The 25,730-nt window shown below is 29.9% G+C and overlaps 1 protein-coding gene across 4 annotated transcripts in view; it reads right to left on the bottom strand.

The window, feature by feature from the left end:
• LOC145966558 (uncharacterized) overlaps nucleotides 1-25,730 on the bottom strand; it is a 203,268-nt gene that overhangs the window by 23,503 nt on the left and 154,035 nt on the right. For all 4 annotated transcript variants that reach the window (XR_014437069.1, XM_083090698.1, XM_083090699.1 and 1 more), the window contains exon 2: nucleotides 3,855-4,214. Coding sequence is in view for 3 of the 4 variants with exons in the window: in XM_083090698.1 (XP_082946824.1) it covers nucleotides 3,855-4,214 (360 nt within the window). In the remaining variant the exon portion in view is untranslated. The remainder of the gene's footprint in view (nucleotides 1-3,854; nucleotides 4,215-25,730) is intronic.

Below are 25,730 nucleotides of genomic sequence, written 5' to 3'. Positions count from 1 at the left end.
ATTTGCAATCAAAATCATATGAAGTAAAAAATTGCTACTACGCATCGTTTACGAGATAATCGGCATCTTTAGTATCTATAAGTATTAAACTGGATTTTAAGCATTTTTGAATTTGGATTGTATTCGAAAAAGTGGAAAAAAGATGAGGTTACATTAAGGACATTATCTATGCAACTGTTCCTGAAAATGAAGAAGATTTACGACATAAGATCACTAGAGCTGTTGAAGGTATTACAACAGAAATGCTGCAGACAACAATAAGAAACGTTATAAAATGCGTCGAATGCTATATCGAACATGGGCAACATTTCGAGCAATTTATGAGTTAATAAATGTTTCATAAAATAATTGTTTCAGTTTTTTCCATCTTTTCAAATACAATCTAAATTCAAAAAAATGCTTAGAATCCAGTTTAACCCTTTCGTACCTCCAGCTTTCCCAAAAGAGGTGTGTTTCATATGAAGACAGTTTTATAGGTTTTTGGGGATGCTGATTCCAAATTTACGATCAAAATTTAAATTCAAAATGGCAGATTCATAGGCGACTATGAAAAGCTTAAATATCAATATATTTAAAGTATGAGCTTAGATTTCATTTTTTGAAATATATATTATGTTTTTTCCTGAATATGCACACACATACACACACACGTTCGATTCGTAGCGTTGTTATACATTTTTTTAGCAAGCCGCACATCTACCGCGAGACTTGAATGCCCGTCGCACGCGTCGTCTTTGATTATTCATATAAAATATATATATATTATAATATTTATCATAATAAAGTTGTAATCACATTTAAATAAATCTTTAAGTTTATAATTAGCGCATAAATTCTATGATTTTTCGATTAATATATGGTTAATCTTCATTCTCTAAAAGTTTGATTTTTTGCAAAGTTTAAATAACACAGGCCGACAAAATTTGGCCAAACCTCAAACCCAGAAACCAGAATATACTTTTCCGAAGGTTTTCGACGCGCTGAGTTCGATCCGAGGTCAGAATTTCTCTGGTGACTCCGGTTTTCGAGATATTCTAAAGTACCTAAAAGTGCCAAAATCACGGTTTTTCGAGATATTTGAGGTTATGTTACATCGCAAGGTAATTTTTTTTCATAAAACCATTAATGGGGTCCGAAAGAACTACTCTTCCTCTCAAAAAACATTTTGATTTGTCCGGATATCTTTTTTTATCTTTGAGAAATTGAATGTTCAAATTAAGTAGTTTGACATTTTTGATATTTGGAAATTGAATAGCATCAGGTAAGTACAATATAATGTATGTACACGAAATATACATTTTTAAAGGGTTTTGATGCACGCTGATTCGAAATTTGACATTAGTTTTGCAAATTTAATTTGTCTAAACAATTTGTTTAAACAATTTGTTTAAACAAACTATTGCAAAAATAATGTCAAATTTCGAATCAGCGTGCATCAAAACCCTTTAAAAATGTATATTTCGTGTACATACATTATATTGTACTTACCTGATGCTATTCAATTTCCAAATATCAAAAATGTCAAACTACTTAATTTGAACATTCAATTTCTCAAAGATAAAAAAAGATATCCGGACAAATCAAAATGTTTTCTAAAGAGGAAGAATAATTCTTTCGGACCCCATTAAAGGTTTTATGAAAAAAATTACCTTGCGATGTAACATAACCTCAAATATCTCGAAAAACCGTGATTTTGGCACTTTTAGGTTAGAATATCTCGAAAACCGGAGCTACCAGAGAAATTCTGATCTCGGATTCGAATTCAGCGCGTCAAAAACCTTAGGAAAAGTATATTCTGGTTTCTGGGTCTAAATTTTGTCGGCTTGTGTAATTGTATTTGTAAACATTACACTTCAAAGTGATTCTGTCACTCGTTGACCAAATGGGCGTATAGACACGTCCGACCGCTTCCCACATACATCCCTATCTTTTCTGGAGGTTTGCCACGGCTCTATTTAGGGTCCATCCGCCACTGTTATTGGCACAGTGGGGATATTAGTATTTACTAGAGGGATCTTGAGGGATGTGGTCACTCTACGGCGTTGTGCTCGTCGGTGCCGTTTCTTAGGGAAGGCCAGTCGGAAGTCAGCATGCAATGCACGCGAATACCTTCACCGGCACTTATTTGGTCAGCGAGCGACCTTTTCAAGGATCCTCCATGGCAATCGGCATTGCATCCATCGAGCAAGATACTAACATCGCTCTGGAGTCGCATATCACTGTGTTAAAAAGCAGCATTAGGTGTAAGATCTGGATAGCCCAGTGGTCTAGAGCAGTTGCCCGGAAAGCGAAAGACGGGTTCGATTTCCGATCCAGCCACTTGCACCTCACATATTTTTCTAGTCCACGAATATTATTTTCTAATAATTATTCGTTGGGCTGAAAAGTGTGTGAATGCTCTCTCCACAGGATATGCGCCAATGTCGTTGCCACAAATGGATTCCGTCGTTCGTTGACCAAATGGAGGTATAGACACGTCCGACCTCCTCCCACATACATCCCTATCTTTTCTGAAGGCAATTTTTTTTATCGAGTATCTTACCTTAATACTTTTATGTATAAAATAATAAGAGGAATCAATTGGTATAAAAAAAACACAATTGTTTCGAAGAAAAAATATGTAATTTGCAATTAACAATTACATTTTTTTTTTCGAAACAATTATGTGTTTTCTTTACACCAATTGATTCCTCTCATTATTTTGTACATAAAAGTATTAAGGTAAGATAATTGAAAAATGAATATTTTATTAGATATTTTATGATTTATGTAAAAATTAAGAAATTATTTCAAGCCTTATAACTCGAAAAGTACTCGATGAAAAAATATTTTATTATAGTGTTTTGAAAAGCTCTCAAGGTAAGCTACAAGAGCTTTTTTTCGGCAACAGATAGCCCTGACACCCTGTATATGTATACATACATACATACATACATACATACATACATACATACATACATACATACATACAGGGTGGCCCCTTTTAATCCATCCAGTCGAATATCTCGAAAACCAAGCCCGGGAGAGAAAAATGTTTCAGACAAAAGTTGTTTGGTTTCGAGGGGGCCATAAGATGGTACCATTGGTTTGACCTTGAAGAGTCATTTGAAGGTCACGTGAAGGTTAGTTCAATTTTTTTAAATGGAACACCCTATATATTTTTGCACATTCTTGTAGCTTATCTCGAGGTATCTTGTTCTGTAGCTTATTCGACTGGATGGATTAAAATGGGCCACCCTGTATATATATATATATATATATATATATATATATATATGTATATATATTACTGTAATATTACAATATTACAATATTGTTATAGGAATGTAAAGAACCCGTTTTTCAAAAATTGATCCCGGAATATACATGTAATACATCTTGAATTTTTTTAAATGGAACACCCTATATATTTTTGCACAATCTTGTAGCTTATCTCGAGGTATCTTGTTCTGTAGCTTATTCGACTGGATGGATTAAAATGGGCCACCCTGTATATATATATATATATATATATATATATATATATACATATATATATATGTATATATATTACTGTAATATTACAATATTACAATATTGTTATAGGAATGTAAAGAACCCGTTTTTCAAAAATTGATCCCGGAATATACATGTAATACATCTTGATATCATTATAAATATTAAAAACATCGTACTACAATAACTTTGACATCTTTATTTTATCTAAATAACAATTAAAAATTTATTTTTTATTTATTGTTTTATTAAAATTTATCCTTCTCTCTCTCTCTCTCTCTCTCTCTCTCTTATATAGATATTAATAGATATAGGTATTATACATGTATTTAAAAATAAAGTTATTAATGTATACTTACAGTACACTATCATTGATGCATTTGCCGTTCTTTCATCCTCAAATGTAGATATAACACATGTATACTCTCCAGTAAGATCAATGCCTGGTTTATTTAATTTCATGGCTCGGTATTCGGTATATGGATCATCGCTGGCTTTGTATGTTAAATCGACATATTTTGCAGCTGGTTCGTCTGCTAATGGTTGTCTGCCGTAGATCCATTGGTAAACTACTTGATTAGTATTAAAAAACCATTTGACGACGAGACCCTGGCTCGATGTATTCTCGAGATCGTAATCGCAGTCAAGAATAATGTAATCATTGTTGACTTTTATAATATCTGGTACGTTGATACTCTTGATAATTAGTTGCCAAGATTCTGTAAACACATGAAAACATGCTAAACATTTATCATAATGAATGTCAAGAAATTTTTTTTATATTATCTAAATTGCTTTATATTATTCATAACAAATAGATAAAGTTCTATGATATAAATGGACGTGTCGTCTAAGAATGGTATACGATGACAATTTTGCTACTATTTATCATGATTTTATACTAACAATTATCTAATTCCCTTTCTGCCTATGTTTATCATGTGCTCGATTGTATAGAAATATAGTATCAATGTATTTACTAAAAAAAGCAAATATTTCTCTTATTTATTATGCTCCAAATAAAATCTCTGCGATAGTTTCTGTGTTATAATATAAAAAAGTATTGTCTATTTGTTTAGATAAAAGTTAAATGAAATAAAAAGATATCCTATTTTTCTCGATTTAATAGACTCTTGTAACTTCCTAGGCACTTCAAAATTAAATGCATTATGTTAATATATACATGCATTATATGAATCAGATATGTGTTTGACGAAAAGTGTGTATTTGATATGTTAAATGTTTGATGTGAAAAACTTAAATATAAAAAAAACATGTTGAAAGACAAAATAACAAATTTTTCGCTATTATTAAAAGAATAAATTAGTTTTACGTAGATTAAACAATAATCACATGATATATTGCGCTTATGTATACATTTTTAATTAAAAAGGATGTGTGTGTATATATATATACAGGGTGGTTGAAAACTTATCGCACATCCGAAGTGTGAAGGTAGATTGGTTCAAATTAAGAAGGAAGATCCTCTACTGTTTTGCGATATTTGCAATAATTAACGAAAAATTAATTGAAGAAGATCGGCCAATGCGCGTGGCTAGAAGTGCGCGGCGGCGAAGGCGGTCTCATTGTAACATAATGGCGGCGCGCGGCGAAGTGGTGATTGGGGAGGAGAGGAGCGATGAGTGTGTAGGCGCACGGCAAAGGCTCCTTCCCTCCCCAATCACCGCTTCGCCGCGCGCTGCCATTATGTTACAGTGAGACCGCCTTCGCCGCCGCGCACTTCTAGCCACGCGCATTGGCCGATCTTCTTTAATTAATTTTTCGTTAATTATTGCAAATATCGCAAAATAGTATAGGACTTCCTTCTTAATTTGAGCCAATCTACTTTCACACTTCGGGACTGCGAAAAATTTCCTGACATCCCGTATACAGGGTGTTCCTAAATTCGCGATAAATATTTTAATGACAAATTCTTTGTGACATTTTAAAACGAAAATTCTAATACGAAAATGTCGAGGCAATAATAGTTTTCAAATGGGAAAAGTTTAAAGATCACGAATGACAGGGCTAAAGTTTCGCGCGCTCAGGGTTGGAAAAATGGCTAATGGTAAAGATGCTTCCTTGAATCGAATGCTTTTAATATTGGTGAAATTATTGTGAAAATATTCAAGAATTTCATTAAAAATCGTGATCTTTAAACTTTTCCCATTTGAAAAGTATTAAAAGCCTCGACATTTTCATATTAGAATTTTCGTTTTAAAATGTTACAAAGAATTTATCATTAAAATATTTATCGCGAATTTAGGAACACCCTATAATATATATATATTTTTTTTGTTTTTGTTTTTATCTACTTATCAATAAATTAATTTTAGTATATTTTTCTTATATTTTCTCTCTAGATTAAACATCATGTTTCACTTTGAAATTGGATACTAGTAGTTGATAAACTGAAAGATACATAGTATGTAAATATACATTGCACACATGACTTTATTGTACATATGCTTCTTGCATACATAATAAAAATTAGATTGTTTGAGTATTCTTTAATAAATAAAACCTGAGAAATATTTATAATAATATAATAATAAATATATTTATATGTGTACACTTTCATTGTCATATAAATTTGTAACTAAGTGAAGTTTGAGATCTATCATGTACTACTTTTAGTACAAAATAAGATCTATAATTTTATGATTCATGGCTTTTCAACTTTTCATGTAAAACGAGATCCATCCCACATTGCCGTGCTTTCAGTATGATGAGCTCTATAACTATATAATTCCACGTAAGTTTGCAATTTTTTACGCAAAATAAAATTCACTCCACATCGCTTAGTGCTTTCAATGTAACAAGATCTATAATTGTATGATTTTACATGGATTATGATACTATGTTTTCTTGTGTTTACATCGGCAAAATTAAGTAAGTTTTATAATTAAGTAAGTAATAAGTTCCGATTAAAATTTTCTCAAGGTTGGTTTGTGATCTTAACAAAACATATATCAAAATCAAAATCATAGGTAATAATTGCGGCAATCAAAATATTAATCTTTTAATCTTTTAAGTGCAATATAGTCGTGTGTACAATCTGTATGCGAGTAATAATTTTTTATTATGTAGACAAAGTATAGAGTATGTACGTAAAAATATATTTTATGCAAAGTATTAATGTGACTTTTATTTTGTATGTACATGTGTAATAATATCATATCATAATACGTATGTACAATAATGTCATGTGTGCAATATGTATGTGCGCAATAAAATCATATGTGTATCTATATATTTATTCCTATTTTATATTGCATTAAATATTTAAATAATGCTTTGTATATATATGTTAGCTAATTGTTCTGTTCTCGATCAAAGTTATCGACAAAATAATGTATGATGTAATGCAAATGAAGACGTTAGCAATAGAAATTATAGAGGCTTTCTCTTTTATTGCATTGTAATATATAAGTGTGTAACAATTAAAAAATATAGCTTATACATAAAGTAAAATTAAAAGTAATGAAATTTTAAGATTTCTAAATCATATTAATATCCAGTACAAAAATTCCTTAGGAGAGATATTTCTTTAAAAAATTATAAATTCTTAATCTAAATATAAATTCTGATCTAATATTTTTTTTAATTCTAACGTGCATTATACTCTAATTGTTTTTCTAATTGCCAACACATTATGACATTTGCTTAATTTCAAACAGAAAGACATCGGTAGAACTGAGTTATTTAGAAGGTGTTGCTTCTGTTACTTGGAAAGTGTATATTTCAATGTCATTACTGCATGGTGCAGCCAATGGGCAGCCATTTGCAAGCTTACCAAGTAGTCTATATAGTTCAGGAATAGTGAAACAAGTATTTATAACTCATAGCCTGTGCGTTAAAGGAAGGAGAAATGGAAAGGAAGGAAGAAAGAGACAAAGACGGATAAAGGGAATGAGAAAGAAGCAGCACTGTAACTAGAAGATAAATTAAGGGTGGAACTTACTTCTGCATAAGCAGTCTGTGTAATTAACAGCTGTCTGAAAGAACGCGAAAAAGATTTATACTATAATGTAAACGCTTGTCATGTCAGTTCAAAGATCGGAAAATTATACTTTAGATTTATATATTCATACTGCTCTGAAAGATTTAGTGAACAAAATGAAAAGTATGTACGGATTAATATATACTTTAATTCTCGGATTGTCTTCAATGTTAATTTCTTTGAAAGTTTTTTTAAATTGATCTATAGTTTTCAAAAATCTTTTCTTCGAGAAATAAATATTTCTATTTAGAAACAGGTATTTTCAATGAAATGATCTTACAAGTTAGCTCCTATGCAAATGGCAGTACGAATTATAAATTACTCATATACATTTTTTAAAATAAAATATATATATATATATATATATATATATATATACAGGGTGGACCATTTTAACCTTTAATGAAGAATAACTCGAAAACAAAGCCCGGGAGAGAAAAATGTTTCAGACAAAAGTTGTTTGGTTTCGAGGGGGCCATAAGATGGTACCATTGGTTTGACCTTGAAGAGTCATTTGAAGGTCACGTGAAGGTCACTTCAATTTTTTTAAATGGAACACCCTATATATTTTTACACATTCTTGTAGCTTATCTCGAGGGCTTTCCAAAACACTATAATTAAGTATGGTTTTCATTACACCAATTGATTCCTCTCATTATTTTGTACGTAAAAGTATTAAGGTAAGATAATCGAAAAATGAATATTTTACAAGATATTTTACGGTTTATGTAAAATTAAGAAATTATTTCAAGCCTCATAACTCAAAAAGTACTTAATAAAAAGGTACTTAATTATAATGTTTCGGAAAGCTCTCGTGATAAGCTACAAGAATGTGCAAAAATATATAGGGTATTCCATTTAAAAAAATTGAAGTGACCTTCACGTGACCTTCAAATGATTCTTCAAGGTCAAACCAATGGTACCATCTTATGGCCCCCTCAAAACCAAACAACTTTTGTCTGAAACATTTTTCTCTCCCGGGCTTGGTTTTCGAGATATTCGACTGGATGTATTAAAATGGGTTACCCTGTGTATATATATATATATATATATATATATATATATATATATATATTCGATATATATATATATATATATATATATATATATATATATTCGCACGGCAAAATTGTTAGATTGTTTCTGAAAGTTTGTTCTCTTGATGTTTCTACATATATAGTATATTTCTGATTTTAAATTGAAATTAGGATTGGATTAAGTTAGATTTTCTTCGGTTGAGAAAGGAGCATAGCCCGTTTTCTGCTCACAGAATTTATTTTACAATAAACAATAAACAAAAAACATTTACAATAAACAATAAACATTTATTTTACAATACATCATGTATAACCTGATATTGAAGTAAATAATCAATATATTTATCGACAGTAATGACTAGGAATTCATAAAGTTGCATTTAATTCGAAATTCTTAACGAAATTAAACAGTAATTCTGAAACCAGTAATACTGACATAATAACGAATAAATATAAACAAAAAGATATAAACACAAGTAGAATATAACGAAAAGATGATACAAGTAAATACAAAAATTGTGATATTTCAAAGTCACATATCTCAGAAAAAGAAAGTGTCACATACAATTCATAGCGTATATAATTTAGAATTGATTAGCATCCGGTATAATATACATATGTCAAAAGGAAAGTGAGAGAGTGTAAGTTAATATCAAGATTTACTGTGTACTATCTTAAATTTTTAATTTTGACATTCGATAGTTAGTAACTTCAAAATTTTTATAAATGTATGAACATAATACATATGGTATCTTTTCTATTTGACATAATCGCTTTTCATGTTTATATTTTATGCAAATAAACATTTATAATTATAGTTATAAAGAGTTGTTACACATAAGTCTGACATACGTCAAGTTATAAAATAGACTTATAAAAACAAGGATTTTCTTATAGACTTTCTTATAGACTGTTATATTTCTTTAATATTCGTTTTTCTAACGAACTCAAGAACTAGTAGTTCCGCTTTAAACTCGAGACATAAATGGCAAATGTCAGTTTACAAAGCTTCCTGGTGATGACATGCGATGTACGTGATGCACTCACCATATGGAAGTAAATACGTTCATTGAATATTCAAGCGAACAATAATACTCCATAAGACAATATGAAGCCAAGCTGTATACATAAATCTTCATTATATATACAGAATAATTCTAAACTAGATCGTCAAACTTTGCAAGTATATTTTTCAATCAATTTGATATAGGTTTCTTCTTAATGAATATAATGTGTGTGTGTGTGTGTGTGTGTGTTCTTAATAACTTGTGAATTATAAATTAAAGTGAATCATAAATAAGTATATAACTGTCAATTACAAATTATACATTAAAACGGATATATGTATATATATATACAGGGTGTCTCAGCTAAAGGAAGCCACCTAAATATCTCCTTTATTTTTCATGATACAAAAAATATTCGTGGCACAATTTAAATGGCTTAAATAGAGGAATACAATGAAAAACAAATTTTTTTATCAAGTCATTTTTTTATGTTTTTTCAAGGTCATTGGTATTTTTTATCTGGAAAACATATATTTTTTTCTATTGCATATTGTAATGAATGAAAACATTCGAATATGCCTGAATCATGATCTTTAGATGACCTTGGAAACGAATATTGTGATCAAATTGTTACGATTGTATTTTAACTTACTGCTTATATCATAAATGTTCAAAATAGTGTCTGTTAACAGCGATACATTTTCTGGCACGAGTAAATACGGATTGTGCTGCTCTTTCCATTAAATTATGTTTATCAATAAAGTCTGCTTTCTGGCTGATTAGAAAGAAATCATCAGTGTATCGATAAATGTCTCACAATGGCCTACAATTATTCGAAGCAGAAACGAATCAAACTGATTTACATTTATGGTGTAGCAAATCAGTGTGTAAGAGAAGCAATACGGTTATACAAAGAACGATTTCCTAATCGCAAATGTTCATCATACGCTAAATTTAAAAATTCGAAGAAACCGGTAGTATTGAAAACAATAAACATTAGAGACCCAAAACTGTTACACGAGAGCAACGCAATCCATACTTACTCGTGCCAGAAGGTGTATCGCTGTCAACGGACATCATTTTGAACATTTATGATATAAGCAGTATAAGATAGTCACAAATACAATTTCATCACATTCGTTTTCAAGGTCATCTGAAGGTCATAATTCAGGCATATTCAAATACATTTTTTCATCCGTTACAATATGCAATGAGACACCCTGTATATTATATATATATATATATATATATATATACCCTATATATATATATATATATATATAAATATTCAAATCAGGAGCTTCTCGCTTCCCAACGAAGAAGTTGTGATTGAATAGGAGGCCAATTGTCACTCCGGGTCACTCATTTGTTGTGCTGCCGGAACATGTTCTTTTGCAGGGGTTCTTATCGGCTTCTTTTTATTTATTTATAGCGCTCTAACGATTGTTTCTTTTTATACTTATGATTTCTTTATCTCTATGCGGCACTTCATTGATTTTGTTATATTTCTTACTGAAGAAGACTAAGTAAAGTCGAAACGTTTTTGTTTTTTATTAAACGAATTTATTATTATATGTATTTATTTTATTTAGACCTTAGTAATTAGCTCGTATTATTGGCCCTGGAATTTTTAATTTTTATTATTGCTTTGCAACACACGAGCAGTATTAATATTATTATTGTTGTAATTTTCGTTTTATATATATATATATATATATATATATATATATAAACTGATATTTACAAAGTGTAACGTTATTGGAACAATCTTTATAGATTTTTTTATTTATTCTTCTACATAATTATTGTGAGTTTTGAAAACATATTAAGATATCTAATATAAAAATTGTTGTAATAATTTATTAGTTTTTACCTAATTTACAGAATAGGTTATATAATATTGAATTACTAAAATCATCTAATTAAAAAAACAAATAGTAACATAGTTGAACAAATAATTGCTAATTGTCCGAAAATAATGAAATGTATTAGATACTACAAATTACAATGTAATGTTTATGTCAATCCTATAAAATATTCAAATATTGGAACAAAACAATAATTGCAATAAAATTTTTATTGAATTTATTTCTTCAAAGAACTGTTGAATTAGAATAACACTTTAAAATTTTTTATGCAAGTTTATTTGAAACATAAGAATTTATAAAATTACGACGAGATACAAAGACTAAAAAATGTTCATAATGTGATAAAATTGTTTTTTCAGAAAATTTAAAATAAATTATGTTCATATTCAAAATATGAAACATTTGGAAGGTATTATTGGGAGGAATTTAAGACTTAAAAACACTGGTTTAAGAGGGATCGAAATGTTTAATAAATTTACTGAATAATTTTGAAGAAGTATTTTATAATTTTTTCGCTCATAACTTCACGCTTAGTTCATGTTAGTCTATTCTCTTATCCAAGATATTTTTAATATTTAGAATCTTAATGATTTTGCACGTTGATTCAATTTAAGAATTACAGTGAATTTAACATATATATAATTATCATAATTGTATATAAATTTTTAAGTGTTGGTTTTACTGTGAATAACTTACTATATATAGCTAAATATTTTTCAATATGTTTATTCAAAATTAATTTATGTTCCATATTGTAAAAATACGAATCAATAAAGAAATTTGTTTTTGAAAATTTTAATATCCATTATTAATTTCATCATTTTAAATTTGCCAATTTTGGTATTTATATTTAGTAATTTAGAAAATTCTTAAGTTTGAATAAATGTATAAAAAACATATATTTAGTAATATTCTGATTTTTAAAATAACATAAGGCGAAAGAATTCAGTGAAAAAATTACATTGCATTACAAGTTCTTGATAGACAGCCTTTATGTCAATTTATTTAATATACACTTACTGTTACATACAGGTTTTCGCAATAAAACAAATAAGCCAAGTGCGAGAGAACGATCGAGCATTTCTACTCATAAAGACTGACATGTAGGAGAATGCAACGAATTTTATTTTTAACGATATTTTACTTCTTTTACTTTAGGTGCTTATCGCTTGAACGCTCGTTTGGAAGTAGTGTTTCACTTCCTTTTTCCGTTCTGTTTCTTTCACGAAGTGTTGCCAACTTGTGTAAAATTACTGTATCTTAGGGTTTTTTGTTTCGAGACATAAATTGAAAATAATTTTCAATAGTAACAGTGAATAGTTTTTTAATTAAATAAAAACTAATAAGGAAAAGAGTTAAATGCTTATGAATTACCTCTAAAATTCACAAACAGAACTATTCGTGGGGCCTACATTGTCTTTTCTACTTATTAACTATTTCTATACATAAAATTAAAATAAGTTGAAAATGTTTCTAATGCATGCAATCAAGTAAATATTGTTTCCAAAAACTGGAAATAAATTAAATTCCTTGAAGATGAATACATTTTGAGAGAAATATATTTTTTAAATATTTAAATGTAATTACATATACTCTTTTAAAAGTATAATTAAATAGAGATACAGACATAAATTTTCAATAAATAACTAGATAAATAGATACAATGTTTTTAGAAAATATCTACATACATTTTAAATTCTATTTATATTCTTACATAGTGTATAATATTAATTTGGCAGTGAATGAGCTTTAGAGAGTGCAATTGTATGCTAGCATCCTTTTGTAAAAATTTAAATATATATTATATATGCAAAACTTGTGTATCTTTTGAATTTGAAAGTTTCGAAAATAAAAAGTATCTCTAACATAAAAAGTAAAGAAAAATTAAGTAAATAACAATTAAATAATAAAGTAGAAACAATTATATACTTATTAATTACTTTATAAACAGCGATTTATGATTTAATGACATAAAATTTAATTTTCTATAAATTTTCTCTTTTATAATTAACAAATTTATCAATTACCATATTATCTACAATCATAATATCTCTATGAATTAACAGCAGTACTCTAAAAACCTAAATTCTGATGTAGATCCGTAGATTTTTTAGATATCTTAAAATCGAGAGAGAGAGAGAGAGAGAGAGAGAGAGAGAGAAATGAAGTTTTTCGAAAAATACTTTCAGATAAAAAGAATATTACAACTCTCTCAGCTCTTTCTTGGATACACTTCTGATACATAATATTTCTGTGCAAATAGAAATTGTAACGATACATAGCCAAATTTATTAATTAATAATTTTGATGAAAATATTTTAAATTGTAAATTGCATCATTGACGTTTACAAAATTGGATTATAGTTGATATGTATTTCGATCGATTGGCAGAATCTTGTGTCGGAAAAATTTGTTTTTGCGATTAACGCGACATTTTTTAAAAACAAATACAAAAAACAAGAAAGCAAACAGGTTAAATAATATAAAGAAGTAAGAAGTAAAACGCGCGCGAGTTAATTGGAAAGCCAGTGCAGAAAACAGAACGTGAATAATTGTTTTTATAAAAAAAAATCTTTTAATTAAATGTTTCGACTCTTTGTTGGACCATCTTTAGTAACTTCATGCAATCCATAATGATACCGACAGAAAATAAACAAGTTGTTTATTTTTACCATAGATTGCACAGAGTTACTAAAGATGGTCCAAAAAGGAACCGAAACGTTTAATTAAAGGATTTTTTAATAAAGACAATTATTTGTGCTCTGTTTTCTGCGTTTAGTTTTCATTACAGTTTTATTTCTCGTTTTTATATTATTTATTAGAGCTTTCTTTTTATATTTATTGTTTGATTTCTTTTTTTATCAAGAAAAAGAAATTCTTTCTTAAAAAAAATTGAGACTTTGCCTCGTATCATCTTCATTTTTAGAATATGTAAAACAAAAATAGAGACAATCTTATATAATTGAGACTCAAGCAATCGATTAAATCTATTAAGAAAATAGTTCAGTTGTTACTGAGAAATCCAATAACTTAACAATAAGATACTAACTTGCGTAAATACATGGTCTGCCTCGCTATTGTTATGTGTGATTTTAAACGAGATATTATCTTATTTTTTGATAAATTAAATAATATAATTATTTATTGTAAAATTTATATAATCCACTTAATATAGAACTTCACGTTTCTATAACGATTAGTTCTGTTTTTCATATATTTTTTACTACAAATAGATCATTATTGTGATCATTTACTTTGAAAGTACATTACGAAGAAAATAAATCGCCTAAAAGCACCCATTAATTCATGTTACTTAAAGATTAATTATCTGGCGAAGCAAAATCAAACTAGAAAATCGATGCTCATGCTTGACAGACTAGGGTCTATGATTGGCGTTGCTCGGGCAACCGTAAATAGCTAGTAAGAGATAACCAATGGAGGGAAACGCGTGTCGATTGCGAATCATGCTTGTCATGATTGTCACCGGCGAGACGAGTACTTTATCGGAATATTCGGAGCTGTACATTCAATATTTGAACGAAAATTTTTCTTGTATATTCGTATCGATTGAAATGTGATAATAAAAAATCAAATTAATATAACTGTTTTCTGCTAATATTAATGTTTATTATGTACATGTCATATATATATTGTGAAAATTACATTTCAAGAAAGATTAAATATTTAAATTTACAATAATCTTTCTCGAAGTAACATTTTGCTTTAATTTAACAATATTTAATAATAATTATGATTTCAATTTTATTACTTCTTAAGCAATAAAACAATAAAGCAATAAAGGAGATAATAATCGTTAAAATGATATATTATATAATAATTGAGATTTGAACGACTATATGTGTGTGTGTGTGTGTGTGTGTGTGTGTGTGTGTGTGTGTGTGTGTGTGTGTGTGTGTGTATGCATGCACATAAATAAAATTGAAAACCTAAAAAATTGTGATAAAAATGATAATTTTTTCTTCAGTATTTCCGTTCGATAATTTCTTTTTCGGCATTTTTGTTCGATATTCTTGCTCGATTCAGAAAATATTAAAATTAATCAAACTCTCTCTATTTTCGAAGAAAATATATTTATATAGATATATTTATGATATATCTATAATAAAATACACACACACATTTCCCATATATATAGAATGTATAACCTATTCTTTACAAAATTAAATTCAAATTTCCGATATTTTAAGAAAATGTCGCATGACATAGATTAAATAATCCTCGATCAATATAGACTTATGAATAGTTTTTGATCAATGTAGAAACTTATAAAATCTTCTAGTATTAATTGTGTAAACGTTATAATTACTTTCTCGATATTGATATCTTTCTATCTACTGTCATGTTTTTATTATCTGACACGATTTATTAAATATAAAATATCTTTGCGTAATGCTATCATATGAAATATATATTATATATGGTGCAGCTAAATCCGAGTTTTGATCGCATTCATCATAAATCGTATATATACCGCACTATTTTTTATTTATATATTTTATATTAGAGTACTTTTTCAACTTAATATTTTTTCCATCTGAGTTGGTGTTTTAAATAATATTTCTGATAATACATATAAATTTTTTTTAGAAGTAGCATTTGTATTTTTATTTATATAATTTAAAAAATAATTTATATAATATAATATATTTTATAATAGATAATATATTTAATAATTTTATTTATATATTATACGTTTCACAACTAATTTTAAAAATTTATATATTAAAATTGTGTAGTGCAATTATGTAATATACATTATGTTTATACATGTATATATATTATATATATATATATATATATATATATATATATATATATGGGGCATTCTTTGTCAAATCGGACACCCCCCTTGTCCAAAAATACGGGCAACTGAAAAATTTCTTTTAGGGCTCATTTTATAGCTATATGCATGTATTTTCGTTTTAACTCTGGCCTTTTTGAAAAACCAATATGGCGGACCCATTTTTGGACAGGGGGGTGTCCGATTTGACAAAGAATGCCCCATATATACACTGAGAAAAAAATCTGGTTGCATTAATTAGAATTCTGGTAGATTCAACCAATATGTCTGTTGGAAAACGGACGAACCAGAATTCTTGTAGGAATTACCAGATGAATCTGATTAATTTCTTCCTGTTAAATTTACCAAATTTTCTGGTTAATAATACTAAACTCACCAGCACCAAGTCGTCTAAAATTTTTTCCATCTAATCTCAAAAGTCTGTTTAATATTCTGAATTCCAACACGATTATTGCATAAATTCAATCCAGATTATTGAATAAATTATTTTAAGTTCCGTTTGTTAGAAATTAAACTGATAGACAGTGATGCAAGAAGAGGATGCAGCTCAAACACACACAATCAGAAAGCTAGCGTCCTCTTTCTGGCACTACTGCTCGTAAGAGAAAAAAAATATACTTTGGATTTAATGTTAGTACTAGTTCTTTATATATATTTCATGGCAAATATTGAATACGAGTTAAGTTAAGAGTGGCTCGCCGCCTAGCGGCAAGCAAAGAAATTAATGTAACAAGAAATTTTATAGATCCAACCAGAAAATACTAACCAAAGCCTTATAGTAAAATCTATTAAACGTTCTAGTTATAAAAAATCGAGTCTTATCATGATAACTAGAAATTCTTGTTTGATTTAACCAAAATGCCTTCAATCATATACGTCTTGTTGGTACAATCAAACGATTTTTCTCAGTGTATATATATATATATATATATATATATATATATATATATATATATATACATATATATATATATATATACATATATATATATATATACATATATATATATATATACATATATATATATATATATATATATATATATATATATATATATATATATATATATATATACAGGGTGTCCCATTTTAACTTGGACAATAAAATATCTCAAAAACTAAGCCCAGCAAACAAAAATATTTCAGACAGAAGTTGTATGGTTTCGAGGGGGCCATAAGATGGTACCATTGGTTTAACCTTGAAGAGTTATTGGAAGAAAAAATATGTAATTTGCAATTAACAATTCCATATTTTTTCTTAAAAACAACTATGTGTTTTCTTTACACCAATTGATTCCTCTCATTATTTTGTACATAAAAGTATTGAGGTAAGATAATCGAAAAATGAATATTTTACAAGATATTTTACGGTTTATGTAAAATTAAGAAATTATTTCAAGCCTCATAACTCAAAAAGTACTTAACGAAAAGGTACTTAATTACAGTGTTTTGGAAAGCTCTCGAGATAAGCTACAAGAATGTGCAAAAATATATAGGGTGTTCCATTTAAAAAAAATTGAAGTGACCTTCACGTGACCTTCAAATGACTCTTCAAGGTCAAACCAATGATACCATCTTATGGCCCCCTCGAAACCATACAACTTTTGTCTGAAACATTTTTGTTTGTTGGGCTTAGTTTTTGAGATATTTTACTGTCCAAGTTAAAATGGGACACCCTGTATATTACATAACTGCACTACACAATTTTAATATACAAATTTTTTTAAATTAGAAACAAGGAATCTTTATAAACATACCCATATTCAATTGAATCAGAAACATTGTCAAGTACATTAAAATCTTAAAATAAAAATAAAAATAAACTTATTTATCTAATATAATAATAGTTTAATAGGATAGAGTGGCGCGTGTATATATATATATATATATATATATACATTTACACGCACTATCTTATTAACATATATTAATACATAAGTATATTTTTCTGTCTATTTTAAAATTTTAATGCACTTCATAATGTTTCTGATTCAATTAAATATGGATATGTTTATTAAGATTTTTTTTTGCTACATACATATTTTACAAAATATATGTATTGTATTCACTGTATATTGTATTTACAAAAATTTTTAAAAATTTAATTAATTTTTATGTATATTGCATTCTCTTAGAATTATTTAACATTACACTTAGACATTACGTATTAACCAAATATTATTATAAATTATTTTAAGATTATTTTGAAGATTAGTACAAATGCAATCAACTAAAATCTAGAATGAAAATGGTTTATTCTAGGTTTAATTTAGTTAGTTATAATTCTGATGTTCTAGAATTTGTAGGATTTATATTCGATTATAATTATACTTTTCTGTAAATATAATATAAAAAATAGGTGACGTCGCCGATTATTGACCTCGCTTCCGCTGAGGTCCCTGATCGATAATTTACTTGGACACTTATTCACAGATAATTTACGATATTAAAGGAAAGATATTCTAAATCTAAAATACAAAGTGTTATTTTATATTATGTATTTTTCATATAATAGTTAAATATTTGTTTATATATATTTGATATCAAAGAAAAGGCATAGGTGTCTAGCAAATAAAAAAATATAATACCTTTTAACGGTAAAAGTATTTTCGAGTAAAACCTTTATTAAATAAAGTAAAAAATTGTAAAACATATTAAAATAATTATAACTAAATCTATTAAAAAATAATAACAATATCCTAAATAATTGTGCGCGCATGCAAGATAGTAAAAATTTAGCTTCTACTCTAATTATCTAAAATAAGAAATAAACTATTTTGTTTTTACATTTGGCATTTTCAATTTACAATAGTTTCTGTTAGAGCAAAGATAAGTTTGCCTAATCAATCCGCCCTTCTTGGTAAGATTAGAAACGTTCATTTTTTTTATTTTATAAGCCGCGCCACTTCAAACGCTCTAGTTCGCGATTTACTCTACGTATAGCGTTTCTTTTCTCTTCCGGCATCAAGTCTGCTTTTTCTTCCGCGTTAGAGCATGTACACGTGCGTCTTATACTCTCTTTTGTGTAATCTCTTTTTGCTCTAAATAGACGCAGTTATATAACAAAATGTGTGCTATTTTAACCTAATCCAAACAGGTTATGGGTCCATGACATGCAGGGTATAAAGAGAAGAAAAGTGTACGCGTGAGTGTAGCCTAATTCTTATTGTGAGAAGTAATTTTTGTGAGAAGTAACGCTCTGAAGAAGTACGCCATGTCGGTTACTATCGGAACGCAAAATATCGAGAAACTTAACGACACTAATTACGAATCATGGAAGATTCAAATAAAAAGTATACTCGTATGCAACGAACTGTGGAAATATACGAGTGGAGCCGAAATTCGTACAGCCGAAAATAGTGATGTGTGGACATCAAGAGACGAAAAAGCATTGGCATTGATTCTACTGAGTACGTCGAAGAATCAATTAAATCACATCAAAAAGGCAACTACATTGCACGAGGCATGGGAAAAATTAAAAAGCACGTATGAATCTAAGGGCCCGGTAAGAAAATCCGTTTTGTACAAACAATTATATCGCATGAAGAAAGAACAAGGACAAAGCATGATAGAATATATTAATAGTTTTGTCGATAAAATAAAGCAACTAGAAGATATTGGAATAAAACTACCGGAAGAACTAATGTCGATAATAATGCTAAACTTATTACCGACTGATTATGAAAACTTCTGTGTTCTTCTACGTATAGCGCATCTTTTTTCTTCCGGCGTCAAGTCTGCTTCTTCTTTCACGTTAGAGCATGTACACGTGCGTCTTATACTCTCTTTTGTGTAATCTCTTTTTACCCTAAATACATGCAGTTATATAGCAAGATGTGTGCTATTTTAACCCAAACAGTTTCTTTTTTAATTTATAGTTCTAAAATAATTTTTCGTAAAAACTTTTCTCATAAAAATTCTTAATTCAGATGTGACTAGTTTTGCAAAAATAAATTTTTTTAAAAATTGTGAATGACAAATGACACAAGTTTAAAGATAAAAATATGTCTATTTTTAATTTTAAATGATTTATTGAAGCTAAGAATTTTAGCTATAATGTAAGCAAGCTCAATTTTTTAAAACATTATGTTTAATTTTAATGACTTTTAAATTTATTATTAAAAATATATGTTTAAAGAAAATATTATTTATCCATATGTTTAAATAAAAATTTTATACAGGGTAAGTATTTTATCTTGAGACATCGAAATGTCTCAAGAAATACGCATCGTACGAAAAAATGTCCGTAATAAAAACTTTTCATTTTTGAAGGGGGAAACCAACCTCGCGAAAATTACCCCCCCCCCAACCCTTGGGGGTGGGGGGTAACTTTGAAATTTCAAATAGGAACCCCTATTTTTTATTGCAGATTCGGATTTTCCATTAAAAAATACGTAAGTTTAATCCGAAAATTTTTTTTCGATTCGCGACAGATGGCGCTGTAATTGCAAAAAATCAAATTTTCGATTATTTCAAGGAATGCGCTTTCAATCGAAAGATAAAGAAAGACGTGTTGAATGTTTTCAGGGGAGCTATTTAATTGTGCTCAATTTCATTTTAAATTTCGCCCCCTCTTCCCCTGGGGGTGGGGTTAAAGGGGGGTTGAAAAGTTAGAAAGTTCAATTTTATTTTTTAAACGTAAGCTTCTCATTTTAACTTCAGGTATGGAAGCAGTCAATGAATGAACTACTTTTAGCGCTACCCAGGAATAACGACGTGGACGTAGTAGTTTTCTATTCTCATCGGGGTGCTTGTTTTCGATGAGTCCCCTCGCCTCTCACCATCGGGGTGCTTGTTTTTGATGAGTCCCCTCGCCTCTCACCATCGGGGTGCTTGTTTTCAATGGACATTTTACATTAAGTGCTCAAAATGGTGACCTCCCACCTCGATGCACTTGTTGATCCGCGCTTGGAATGATTGTACACAACTGAGAAGTGTCTCCGGTGTTATTTGGGCACAAGCATTCCCGATTCGCTGAATCATATTCTCATGAGTTGTTGGCACTTCTTGATAAACTTGACTCTTTAAATAACCCCACAAAAAGAAATCCAGCTACGTAAAGTCTGACGATCTGGCAGGCCAATTTACCGGACCTGCTCTACCGATCCAGCGACCATTGAATTCACGATTCAGTACTTCCCGTACGACTGCCGAATAATGCGCTGGACAACCGTCATGTTGAAACCACATGTTCTGTCGCACTTCCAAGTTTAGGTCCTCAAGCAATGCTGGAAATTCATTCGTTCATTTTTCAAAATGTTACGATATTTGTCACCGTTTAAATTGCCATCAATAAAATGTGGACCGATATGTTTGTCGCCAAGTATTTCACACCAAACGTTAACAGACCAAGGACGCTAATGCTCTACTTGGCGTAACCAGTGTGGGTTTTCGACACTCCAATAATGCATGTTGTGTCGATTAATCGTACCGTGGTTCGTGAAAGACGACTCGTCAGAGAACAGTACTCGATAAAAGAAATTCGGGTTCCCTTGTATCTGCTGAAGCGCCCATTGACAAAATGTCACTCGGTTCTGAAAATCATCGTCATGAAGTTCCTGATGCAGTGAAACGTGAAAGGGATGATATTTATTACGTGAGCCACTGCAGCTAATATCGCAATTTCATTATTAACTCCAGTAACTGTTTTTCGACGGTTTTTTTTTCGCTTGTACACTTCCGTTGGTGGTGAATTGTTTGACAACCCGGTAAAAAGAAGTGCGTGATCGCATCCTGTCTGGAAAATGTTGAGCATAAAGAGTGACGGCATCATCGATATTACTGTGACTTTCTCCATAAATAAGAACCATTTCAATTTTTTCTTGTACAGATAAAGCCTCCAGGGATTGGGGTGGGGGGGGGGGGGGTTAATTTTCGCGAGGTCGGTTTTCCCCCTCGAAAATAAAAAGTTTTTATTACGGACATTTTTTCGTACGATGCGTATTTCTTGAGGTATTTCGATGTCTCAAGATAAAAAACTCACCTTGTATACGATATTAAAAAATATCCTACATTTCGGTATTCTATAATATCCTATATTTAATTTGCTAGATTTCTACAATTTATTATATATATATATATATATATATATATATATATATATATATGTGTGTGCGTTTATTATTAATAAAATAATAAAAATTATTATTATTATAATTATTATTAAATGATAATAATTATTATAATAATTATTACGATTAAAATAATAATAATAATTATTATTAATAAAATATTTTCTTATGTGTGTGTGTGTGCGTGCGTGCGTGCGTACGTGCATGCATGAGTGTGTGTGTGTGTGTGTGTCTGTGTGTGTCTGTATGTAAGCAATATTTTAAAATCATTAAAATTATCAAATATATGCATATAAATTAATGAGAGTTAAACACAAAATGATAGGCATGATGAATAAATAGATTCCCTATTAATTAGGTAAAAATATTTAGATAAATAAACAGATCTACTGTTAAATAGATAAATATATTTTAGACGGAAAAATAGATCTCCTATTAATTAATTAAGTAAATAAATTTGGGTAATTAAATAGATTTTTCCTATTAAATAGGTAAATATATTTGAAACGTATCAATCTCAATCAGGATTGATACATTTGAATTATATTTACTTATTTATTTGGCCATCTTCAATGAAGTAAAATTCAAATTTACAGCAAATTATTTAATATAACAATTGAAACTGCTAAAAATAGATATAATATAAATTAATAAAGAAGAAAAAGAAAAATAGCAATACACACACACACACACACACATGTGCATAAAGTCGATATAAAAATTAATATCTCATGTGGTCGAAACTGTAAAGAATTATTAATATTCCTCACGAGTTCCAAAAGTGCGAGGAACTTTTCATCCTGTATGTAAATATATCCTATATATAAATAATATATATTAAGATCTCCTATATACAGGGTGTCCCATTTTAAAAAACGCACCTCGATAATTCTTCAACGAAGCATTTTCAGCAAAAATGTTTCAGACAAAAGTTGTATGGATTCAAGGGGGACATAAGATAGTGTCATTAATTTAACCTTGAATAGTTACTTGAAGGTCACGTGAAGGTCACCTTCAATTTTTCAAATGAAACCGCCTATTTCTTATTACATATTCTTATAGCTCATCTCGAAAGCTTCCAAAACACTATAATTAAGAACCTTTCCGTTAAGTACTTTTCGAGTTATGAGGCTTAAAATATCTTAATTTTACATAAACCGTAAAATATCTAGTAAAATATTCATTTTTTGATTATCTTACCTTAATACTTTTATGCGCAAAATAATGAGAGAAATCAATTAGTGTTAAGAAAACACATAATTGTTTCGAAGAAATAATATGTAAATTGCAATTGACAGTTACGTTTATGTAAATTTAAGAAATTACTTCAAGCCTTATAACTCGGAAAGTATTTAATGAAAAATACTTCATTATAGTGTTTTGGAAAGCTCTCGAAATGAGCTGCAAGAATATGTAATAAAAAGTAAGCGGTTCCATTTAAAAAATTGAAGGTGACCTTCACGTGATTTTCAAGTAACTATTCAAGGTCAAATTAATGACACCATCTTATGTCCCCCTCGAAACCATACAACTTTTGTCTGAAACATTTTTGCTGAAAATACTTCGTTGAAGAATTATCGAGGTGCGTTTTTTAAAATGGGACACCCTGTATAATAGGGGTGTGCGAGTACTCGAAAATACGGGTCGGGTTCGGATCGAGATTTTTTTTCGAGGTCGGGCGGGACCCCGAAAATTTGCCCAGCACATACGAGGGTGGTTTGAAAAGTCCGTGCAAAGTCAAAGAGATAGCACCATTGATGTGTATTGGGGTTATTTTCAGTTAGTAACATCTCTTGGAAGAACACACACCAAGTTTCAGCCAGATCGGTCTATTTCTCTGTGTTTGGCGTTCGTTTGAATCGAAAAAGTCGAGTGATTTCTAAAAAATGGATGAAAGAGAATTTGGTCGCAAAGTTGATGAAGTTAAGGTTCCAATTCGTTCCGCATCCCTCCTATTCTTCAGATTTGGCTTCCTCGCATTACTACTTGTTTTTCAATATGAAGAAAAGGCTATCGGGAAGATTTTATTAAAACGAGCAGGTGTTTGCGGAAACGAATTTTGCAGAGTTGGACTAATCCTATTATTCGGAAGGGATCAACAAAGTGGAGCAGCATTGGACAAAGTATATAAGCCTAAAAGGAGACTACGTTGAAAAATAAAAAAAATTTATCCCGAAAAATTAAGTAGTTTTCGTTTTTGCACGGATTTTTCAAACCACTCTCGTACATTTATTCGGGTATCCGTAATTTCGGGACCCGAATATCAATTCGGGACTCGAACTTGCTTCGGGATCCGACCTCGACTCGAGACCTGAACTCGACTCAAAACGCGAAACTCAATTCAGGAGCCGACACTGCATTCGGGGCACGATTTTTTATACTTACTTTAAATTTTTAAGTTTAAAAATGTTTTTATATGTTATCGTGTACAATCGGAAAAGTATGAAAACTCATGCCCCGAATGCAGTGTCGGCTCCCGAATTGAGTTTCGAGTCTTGAGTCGAGTTCGGATTTCGAGTCGAGATCGGATCCTGAGGCAAGTCCGAGTCCCCAATTGATATTCTCGAAATTACAGGTATCCGAACAAATGCATGTGCTGGACAAGCTTTCGGGATCCCGCCCGACCCGACCCGACCCGAGATTCGGGTGCCCGAATTTTCAAGTACCCGCACACCCCTAGTATATAAATAATATACAGGGTGTCTGATAACTTTTTGCAATCCCAAAGTGTGAAGGTAGATTGGCTCAAATTAAGAAAGAAGGTCTTCCACTGTTTTGCGATATTCGCAATAATTAACGAAAAATTAATTAAAGAAGATCAGTCAATCCGTGCGAGTATAAGTGCGCGGCGAGAAAGGCCGTCCCACTGTAACTTGATACTAGTCGCGACGAAGCGGTGGAGGGCGCTCTCCAAAACATGATGGCGGCACGCGGCGTTTCAGCGTTACATTTAGTGAGTAAGCTTCGCCCACCGCTTCGTCATTACAGTGAGACGGCTTTTACTGCCGCGCGCTTATACTTGCACGGATTGGCTGATCTTTTTTAATTAATTTTTTGTTAATTATTACGAATATCGCAAAACAGTAGAGAACCTTTCTTTTTAATTTGAGCCGATCTACCTTTATACTTCGGGATTGCAAAAAGTTATCAAATACCCTATATATCAGATTAAAAGAACATGTGTTGTGTATTAAAAGATAATAAATAAAATTATATATAATACAATATTTATAGAAAAAAAGACACACGTGTGTGTGTGCGCGCGCAGGCGCGCGCGTGTATATACAGGGTGTCCGAGACCACCCGTACACCCTTTTTCATTCAAAAACTAAGCATTTTTAAGAAAAACGTTTTAGACAAAATTGTATGGTTTTGAGGGGAACATAAGACGGTGCGGTAAATGTTTACTTTAGGTTACACAGCTCGA

The sequence above is a fragment of the Camponotus vicinus genome, unplaced genomic scaffold (assembly GCF_025532165.1).
Source record: "Camponotus vicinus isolate PSW18456_S1 unplaced genomic scaffold, iyCamVici1.0 SCAF_2, whole genome shotgun sequence".
NCBI lineage: Eukaryota > Metazoa > Arthropoda > Insecta > Hymenoptera > Formicidae > Camponotus > Camponotus vicinus.
Note: the sequence above shows the minus strand (reverse complement) of the source record. Positions and strands in the feature narration are given on the sequence as shown.